Here is a 9,899-nt window from a genome sequence, read left to right as displayed (position 1 = left end):
GTTTTAATGTTTCGAAACGGGTGATGTTTTCTATTTTAAAGGAAATCAACCTGAGATAAAGCGTTTCTAATTAATATATAACGTTTATTGTAGTTTTCAATGAGGATGGTATTATTAGAATCAGCATCTAGTAATCAACAATCGTTTGAATGACTGAACCAATTTGAAAGGTAAAGGGTGAGCATTTCGAAACTGGTGGCGGGCTGGAGAAGGGATAGTAGGAGTCTAATCCTCATTAAATTTTCGTTTATTCAACTCTTCTCCGCACTAGTAGTATGCATTTAAAATGTCAGGGTCTAGTCAGTATTACATGAATTTACCTTTTTCTCCCCCGCTTTCTCCACTTCCCCCGCCCCCCCCGGCTCGCGCCCGCTTTTTCTGCACCACTCTTTCTCTGGCTCTCTGAAGCTGCCTCTCCTGGCGGCTCCTCTTCACCTCCCCTGCCTGGCGCTCCCCTCCCCCTCCCTGCTCTACGTCGTCTCGCTCTTGGGGAACAATCGCCACTGATTGAGGTTCACTGTATGTTAGGGTGGAAAACTGGGCTGTTATTTAGGAAGTCATTAATCACATCTCCTCCCCCGGAAAGAGATGGCGGAGAAACCTGTGAAGTACAATTCCTCACAGCCCCCTCCAAAATGTTGCGAAACGGTAAACCTAAACACATCTGACTTATATGAAGATGATAGCGATTTTCTGGTAGGATTTTATTTTAAACTTGAAATTTTTTCAGCGCACAATCAGGGAATTCTATGCCTTTGCCTTATTTTCGGTGTACGTTACCATTATCTAAAGTTTCATAAGGATGCAATTAGGTTTAATTAGATCTTTTGTAAATTACATATTTTCCTCTCGGAATTGAATTAAATATGAAACTAGTGTCCCAAGCAAGTATCCTGCTAGTGAGCCGCTGAATTCTTAGGGGGGTGGGGTTGGGGGTGGGGAGTAACATCGGTTGCGTTATTTAAACGAATTTTTCTTCCTAAATGAGATTGTTTAGACAAACCGTGTAAGATACGCCTGTGCACATATATGACTGTGCCATTTTTCTAAATCGACGATTCACAAGAATCCTCCATTGTGTTTAAATAGAAGCACGAAATCAGCATTCTGATTTATTGTAAAGAAGCGTCCCAAATTGTCTTTAAGATAATATGTTTGAGTTTTTCTTGTTCATTCATAAATTATTTTGATGTCAGCAGAGATGAAATGGCGATTGGTTATCTCTTCCTCTTGCCAGCCCCTTAAGGATCCGAGGTGAAATTAGTAGGAAGAAAGCATGTAATTGACAAAGTCACGTGTGCTCAGGGGGCCAGAAACTGAAGGAGAGAGAAGAGAAAAAAATCAAAAGAGGGAAAGCACATTAGACCATGCGAGCTAAATTTGTGATCGCACAAAATCAAGATGTTAGACTGACGCAGAAGATCACTCCGTTCCAAAGGGAAAGTTTTCATCTCACGAGTTTGGAGCAGAGGGCCCGTGGGGCAACATGGCCGAAGGTTAATTTTCTTTTCTATTGTTTTACTGTGATTTTCTGTCTTTCTTTCTCTTCCCCCTCCCCCTTTCCCACCCTTCTTTGCCGGTCCCCTCTTCCCTTTTTACCCCAATACTGGGCATTATCCCCCACCCCCCATCGCGCAATGGGGTTTTCTACAATCCTATTGTTATAGATCTCCAAAAATGTTTTGTACCGCCCACATTGATTCACAACTTGAAAAGCTTTCAGGGGGCTATTGTTTGAATTGTTTGAGTGTGATTAAACGCAGTTTCAGTTAGTGAGCCCAGGAAAATTTTTATACACCTGCCCCTTCCCCCATTTTACCCCAACTTTAAATGAAAGTTATTGGGGGGACGGAAATGCACATTGCAAATAACTCTGGATTCACTGCTGAAGCATGTGCATTAACTGGTAGTTCAAACCATCTTCACGATTTCTCTTTCCTCCTTGTGCCCGCTGGAGAGAACAGTTTCGCTGAAAATTTCTTTGTAAATGGGATCAGTGTTAAATGAGCAGTATGCAAGTAAAGTATCTCATGCTGTACTATAAGATGTGACTGAAAAACGGAAGGGAAAAGTGTATGTATGTACAGAAACGTGGAAGTTGATGTGATCGATAGAACCGTATGCCCCCCTCCCACTTCCTTTTTAACCCTTTTCATTTTAAATATTTTACGTAGAAGAAAAGACTGAATCAAACCATTTAATAACGTTTTTTCTGTGTCCCCTACCCTTCCCCCCAGGCAATTTTTTTCTCTTTCAATTCACACGGTGTAGGAATACAGACTGACTGGCTTTTTTTGTCCTGTTCTATCTCAGGCGGGGCGAGCAAAGGTGGTGGTGAAGAGCCCGGGAAGCTGCCGGAGCCGGCAGAGGAGGAATCCCAGGTTTTGCATGGAACTGGCCACTGTAAGTGGTTCAATGTGCGAATGGGATTTGGATTCATCTCCATGATAAACCGAGAGGGAAGTCCCTTGGATAGTCCAGTCGACGTATTTGTACACCAAGTAAGCCAAAACTTTTTGTTTTCCTCTTCACCTTTTTGCATGTGGAGAAGTTGATCGGTAGTTATGTCGATGGACCTACAATAATACGCCTTTAGGTACATTTGAAATCACAAATTAATCCGGTACCTAGAGTTTGTATACGGGTCCCTTCCTGAGTAATTTCCTAACCAGAAAGTGAAATCTTTGAAATTCCACTATTTAGTTGCTGGCTGACTTTATTAGCATTTTCCCTCTCTTCATTACACAGCGAAACTGTGGTAATGTAGCTTCCGGTGTTATCAGTTTCAATATACTCTGTCGCGTATTCCTGTTGAAGGGCTGGAAAAATGAATGAAGAAAACAATGATCACTTTAAAGTAAAACAACAGCAACAACTATTTTGCTGTTATAAGATACGTTTAGGTCCTTTTATTTCCAATAGCTCTAGGCACAGTCACCCCTCCTCCCCCATTTTCATTTCTGCTTGCTCTTCATTTTTAGGGCCAAATCAAAATAATTTCACAATAAAATAAACAATAACCTTGTTGGCTGATTTGGGTTTGAAAAAAAATGTGAGAGGATACTTGTTAATCCAGCATTTTAGAAATGTGCTCCGTGTGAGGCATAGGTCCTAGGATACTGTCTCTTTAAGAGACTGAACTCAAGAAAACATGTGGCCAGAGGCGGCTCTTGCTTGTATATTTAAAATTGCCAGGCTGCTACTTGGGGTAAATTTCCACGGTTGCTTATATTGTGTTGTAATTTTCTTAAGATTTTAAAATACGAAACAGAATGTCAATGCTTACCATTTTCAAATTTTACCCAGTTTAAAAAAATAATTTAATGCCTCTTCCCCTGCTTAATCTCTTCATATTTTTTTATAAAAAGATATTTACAGTTGGCAAGCCTGATTATTTCATTGAAAGTAGTTAAATAATAAATTCTTTGTAATGAGTTCATCTGTAGAAATAAAGTGGTTTAGGACTAAAGAGATTTATTTTAGCTTGACATCTACTTTAAAAAGAATTAAATGAATTGCAATTAATTTTACAGGTTGACTAGCATAAATACATGCCGGAAATATTTAGTATATTTGCACAAAAATTATTTATTTTACTTGATACTGTGTTGCATGTTCCTGATATTTACCACTGGTTTTCCCCAAGGAATATCATCTTCAAATTAAGTATATAAACAATCGAAACATATGAAACCATTCTGTTTTGATCTGTTGTCCTGTGGTGCCTGGTAGCTTCCTGACCATGCTGTGAGGTGTGTGTTTTCCTTTCCTATAGGCCTGGCCATCATTATTGGCTGTTTACATGTGGAAGGATCAGCATAATCTGTGAATTGAAATAGGGTTTAAATACATAAATAGAAGTCCACATACAGGCTACTGGATTTTATGCCTCCACTTTATATTGCAAAGTGAAGACACATTTTCTGCTTTATTCCTCCCAAAACTGAATGATTGAAATTATTGACAAATCCATTTCTCTCAGGCTCTAGCTTCCCCTCTTTGAACCTTCTTTAGGTTGTTAAATTGTTCTTTACGATCTCATAAATTTGTTTTACAGATGAATGAAAAAAAATAGCCCTCTTCTTCTTTGTTTGATCACACCTTGGTATAATTTGGTTTTCAATGTTTACCTTTAAAATATTTAAATATTAGACATTTCATTAGCCTGTATTGATATGGTTAGAACCATGGGGCATTCAAATTTAAGTTGTTTATTGGTCATATGTTGATAAACATGCTATATATACTGAATTTAAAAATACGTATTGTTGAAAAGTTTTTTTTCTGATGGCTACCAGTTGCTAAGAGTATCAAAATGATTTTTAACTTGTAATTTTCTGTTACACGTTATATTTACTAAAAGGACAGTATTAAAATTATGTATGTGAAAAGATATTTTTAAAAATAGGTGTATTTCTTCAAAAGAATATATCTAGATACATTCTTAAGAAAAATTATATGAAATTTAATAAAACTTTACTAGCATTTTTTGATTGTTAAAAACCAGGGTGGCAATAATCTTTGAATTTAAAATTAGAAAAATGACATTTTAGGGGATTTTTTTTTTTTTTTTATGGTTATACAATGCTCATTTTTTGAAATATGTCCCAGTTTATTTCTAGGGAAGAATTACTTAGGTATCAGTTGCTTTGTTTTTTTCCTTTTGATTTTGGTGGCTAGTTAAAGGGTTTTCTATCTTACTTAGGGATTCATGTAAATTCCTTATAAACTGTATGAATAATTGTTTTGAAGGAGTCAGGAATCCTACTAATTTTAGCCAAGGTACTAAGTAATAATTAGATTGTAAATGATATATGCAGGTATAATGTGAGCATCTTAGATAGAATCAGATTGTTATTCAGAACCGTTTTATAACATGTTAAAAAACTTTTATTATTTTAGCTGTCATTTTTACTGTGTAAACATTTTTGAAAGCATAATTAAGTTTTATACATAAAAAATTTTTATTTTTCTTCCATTACATCTATGTATATCTTGCCACAAAGGGATATTCATTGTAGATAATTAGGAATGTTAAATATTCAACTGTACCAGTATCTACCCATTATTTTAAAGATAATGATACAATTTTAAGTATTTGGAAGTATATTTGGCATTGGCTATTTTAAAAATATTTTACAAGTTTCTAATAATATATATTTGGGGAAATAAAAAAAGTGGTTTTAGTTTCTTTAAAATAATATTTGAAAATTAGTGACAAGGCACCCAGATTTTTTTTCTCCTTTAATAATAATGACTGCAAAGTACTGCACATCAAAAACAACTCTTTTGCTGTGAAATCAAGAGGATATATCTGCATTTTTTTAAATAGAGGCATACATTTGTAGTTACATAATTCTATTTAAAATTTGTTGGCACTAATACAATGAAGCTTTCTTCTGGTTCCTGTGATGTCACCAACTCCTGAAAAAGAAACATGTGCCTAGGTGCTATACTTAGCATATCTTTAGAAATGTTTATTAATGCAGTGAGGTTGTACTGTTTAGGATAGTGTGTGACCTTGGTGGTTTAAAGTGACAATCTTCATTTGACTTTCTAATGTTAAGGTGATTTAAAATGATCATATTTTTATGGGTTGGTAATGAATATATGTATTCTGACTCATTAGTGAAATGCTGATAGTGTTAAATAAGAAATATTTTATTTAAAACAATTAACAAAATATAAATATGTGCATTTTGTGGCATCTCGCTATCTTGAGGTATACATTTAATATAAATTTAAACATTTAATAGAAAATTTTTAGATTATGGTGATGTCCTATTATAAATAGGACAGACATTTTATGAATTTCTTAAGAATCCAAAGCAAAACATAGAGATTTGTCTCAGTTGAAGTAAGAGTAACTTCTGGTTAATATAGATTTTAAAATCTAGGTTCTTACTAAGATGACTTCATCAATTAGAATATTACTATGTTGTAGGTGTTAACAATTAATACTCCTGTCAATTTCTTCTTATTTTTATTAATAAGTTTATAAAATTTGCTTCCATGGTTAGATTGTAGGATAACATGTTTAAATTACATGGGAAAGGTCTCTGGCATTCATGAGAAATTTTTCAAATGACAAAAGAAGTTAATCCTAATGATTGTTTTCCTCAACTAATATATGTAACCAACCTGAAGAAATCATGTCACTCTTTGGAAATTTTTGAAATATTTTAAACTTTTAATAAGACATAAATGTTGGATGTTACTTTAGGGTAGTTGCATTATAATTATTCTCTCTTCTCTGGAGATGGGCAGTGTTACCCAATAACTACCTGTTGATATTTGTTATCGTGTTAGCTTTTCTTTACTTAGATTTTGACATTTCCAAAATCATCATTTCACCAAATAAGCCAGAATGATCATTTGAACTTTATTTTGTTTAGAGGATAGGTAGAATCCATTTTGTAGAATCTCTTCTGTTTAGGGGATGAATAAAATCCATCTGATTGCATTCTTGTCTGCTCATTTACATAATAATACTTTCTATTAAGTTTTTACATATTTGGAATTCTTTGCTATCAAATATGAAACAGAATTTACAACATAAATGAATGTCATTTATTTTACAATTATGGAAGAATGTTTTTCCTTAAGGGAAAGACTAATTTTTAAGAGATTGTTACTTAGCTACCATTACTCGGTATGCTCAAATATTTATTAATAATTTGGTTTTGAAATCTTCCTTTATTAGTGCTTCCTTTCTGATCCATATTTTGATCTTTGTGGGTGATAAAAAATATCCCTATTATAAAAATTTCATATATTTTATGTTCCTTTTATTACTTTGCCTAGAAAACATCTCAAGAACTAATGGAAACAGGAGAAATAAAAATAATTTGTTGTAATTGAGGCAAATTTAAAGTATTAGCAGTATGTGATATGAAGAACATTTTGAAATAACTAATATTTAAATATATGAAAATTTTAAGTAATTTTTTAAAGTTCAATTAGTTGATGTAGCAGAGTTCATGCCTCAGTGTTTTCCATATTAATTACATAACTTAAGAAAACAGATATGCTCTAGTATGTTCATATGTTTAATGGATTTTCATGATATTCATTAGCCATACCCACTTTTGTCATAGTTTAGCTTGCAATTGTTTCCATATTTTTTTCACATTCAGATTAGATGTGATGATTATTAGACTTTGGGGCAGTTTAAAAAGTCAATTGCAGAAATTATTTAGACAGAAATCTTAGAAATTTAAAAATTATCTAGCAGTTACTTCTCATTTGTAAAGTGCATTATGTATTTTAATATCTTGAAAATAGTTCTAAACTACCAAATTTTCAAGATTAATTTCCCAGTTGACCAATTTTGAAGAATCCAAAACTAAATGCTAAAAGCTGTTTAATCATAAAATCACATTTAAAGCCATTTAAATTGAAATTTTATAATACTTTAACTGTAGCCCTAGAGAAATTGGATACTTTCCTTCTGATTTTCAAATGGTGGATTTTCCAGACTCTTCTTTTTTTAAAAATGCAAATTAAGTACATATTTAAGACATGACCATCCCTCCCAGTCTTAAGCCATGTTGACATTTTTAAAAGATTATTGTTGTAATTCCTTTGATTATTTTTTCTTATTTTTGATTCTTCCTTTTTAAAAAACATTCACAACAAAGGTAGGCAATAAATCAATTATTTTTTAAACAAAAATTAAAGTTTATTGCAAACCTCTTACAGGTACTAAGCTTAACATCTTTAACCTATCCTTAACTCATTTCCAGAGTTCTTGAGTGTCATGAGATTTACCAGAGCTGGTTAAAAACATCTTTGAAACCTGCACTCTACATGGTAGATTAAGGATTGAGTCTTTCAAATTTTGTTGCTTTTAGTGGCTATAAACCCTTATTACTTGTATTTCATTTAACTCTTCCTGTTCAAAAATTATATAAATATTTGCAGATAGTTTTGTATATGTTAACTGAGCAGTTCTTTTGGTATTGTAGTTAACCAAAAATTTGGTGGTTAAAAATATGGTGTATTGTATTTTTATTTCTAAGCCAAGTATAACCTAAACAAAGAAAATCAGGAAATTTATTTATAATAAAGTTTTAAAGGCTAATTCTCACATTTCTGACCCATTAAACAGGAAATTTATTATGTTAAATGTGACATCCTATAGATTTAATAGGAACTAAATATAAATTAAATAAATGAGATTTTGTAGTCAGTTGTTTATACCTTCAGATATTTCTCCCTGAATTTGAAATAACAGGAACTTCAGCTAGTTCAGAATTTAGTTAGTATAGGTTTTGGCATTGTAACACTTACAGTCCATAAGAAACATAAGGGATCTATATTCCTCCCTACAATAATTTGATTATAACATCTAATATCAGAAAAATCAATAAAAGTAATATAATCAAGAAAGTAGATTGCAGATCGGTGAGATACATTTAGAAATAATCTTTTGAGTATTCTATCAAATGAGTAACAAAAGTGTTTTACTGCAATTATGTTGCAGATTTGTCTATCTGGCAACAAATTGCAAGATAGTCTGATGATTGCCTTTTTCCTCTTAATTAAATATTTGACAATTTGGAAATACCTTCTAAATTACAGATAATTGACAGGCTTGGTCTTAAATTTCTTTCTATGATCAACTATCAAATGAAGGAATAGATAATTATCTCTACTAGTGGTAGTAGAAATAATGTTATGTAAACTTTCTAGCAAGTGTGTGTTTAGTAAATAAACTAAAATGTAAACTGGTCTTTGCTGCAATAAAATTGTGGTTAAGTTACTTTTGATGGCATGTACCATGGTGGAAAAGCATCTTTTGTGTTCTTTCTTTAAAATTGGGCAAAATGAATTGCATAAAATAATAGGCTAATTTCCATTACAGTAAACTCCAGGGCTTATTATAATTTTATGGTATAGAATATTGTTTAAAATACCAGGAATGTAAATTGAGGCTTGGGAATAATTTTGTTGTTCAGATGGTTTTTGTTTTAGTAGTTAGTTGTACCATGAGATTTTTACCAATGTTATTCAGGTGTACATACTACCTTAGTATTTTTTCAGCATAAACTAGGGAAAATATTGTTATAAATAGATCTGCTATGATAACTTAATGCATATTGCTATATTAATAGTTATTCCCTGTGAGATGGTGTAATATGGTATACAGACTTGGGTCAGGTAGATCTGTATTCAAATCCCAATTTATTATATGTCTGTTTGGAAGTAAGTTACTTTGTCAGTGTCTCAGTGGGAACAAAATATGAATGGGGGACAAAAATAGTACCCACTTGCATTGGATTATTATGAGGATTAAATGTTATTACACTGTTGTGTAGCTTTTAACACAGATTGGCAGATACTAAGGTCTCTACACATGTTTATCAGTCATAGTTATTCTTACATAAAGGTAGTGTGGTTAGTGAAGGAAAAAACATTAGAAATGAGGGTTTGGGTTTGATTCTGCCACTTAGTTGGTATCCAACTTTTGGCAAGTACTGTCTCATGTTCTCATGTGTAAGATGTGGGTCAATCAATACAGTCTTTTCTTCCATGTTTTAGAGGATTAGGGTAAGGATCAATTGCTGTAATATACTAGAAAACAACTTTAAAACTGTAACTATCCCAGGTTTTAGTTTTAATCTTTATTTTTTTACTATATTTTATTGATATTTATTATATAAATGATTGTAAGAATTTTAAAAGATATTTGGCTTTCTATTATTTATATTTTAATTTTTTTTGCCTTGTCAGCTTTATTAAGGTATAATTTTTATACAATATGTGTTACGAAATGTAAGTACATAACTGGGTGAGTTTTGACAAATCATGTAACCATCACCACAATCATGATATAGAACACTTTCATCATCCCCAAAAGTTCCCTTTTGCCCATTGTAGTCAATTCCCTCTCCCCC

At 32.6% G+C, this 9,899-nt stretch overlaps 1 protein-coding gene across 1 annotated transcript in view; it reads left to right on the top strand.

Moving 5' to 3' along the window:
• Nucleotides 1–1,486: 1,486 nt before the first annotated feature.
• The window catches only part of LIN28B (lin-28 homolog B), a 135,105-nt gene continuing 126,692 nt past the window's right edge, over nt 1,487–9,899 (top strand). Inside the window, exons 1-2 of the mRNA XM_037844492.1 lie at nt 1,487–1,496; nt 2,314–2,501. Of these exons, the coding sequence (XP_037700420.1) occupies nt 1,487–1,496; nt 2,314–2,501 (198 nt within the window). The remainder of the gene's footprint in view (nt 1,497–2,313; nt 2,502–9,899) is intronic.

This window comes from Choloepus didactylus, chromosome 7 (assembly GCF_015220235.1).
Source record: "Choloepus didactylus isolate mChoDid1 chromosome 7, mChoDid1.pri, whole genome shotgun sequence".
NCBI classification, from domain to species: domain Eukaryota; kingdom Metazoa; phylum Chordata; class Mammalia; order Pilosa; family Megalonychidae; genus Choloepus; species Choloepus didactylus.
Note: the sequence above shows the minus strand (reverse complement) of the source record. Positions and strands in the feature narration are given on the sequence as shown.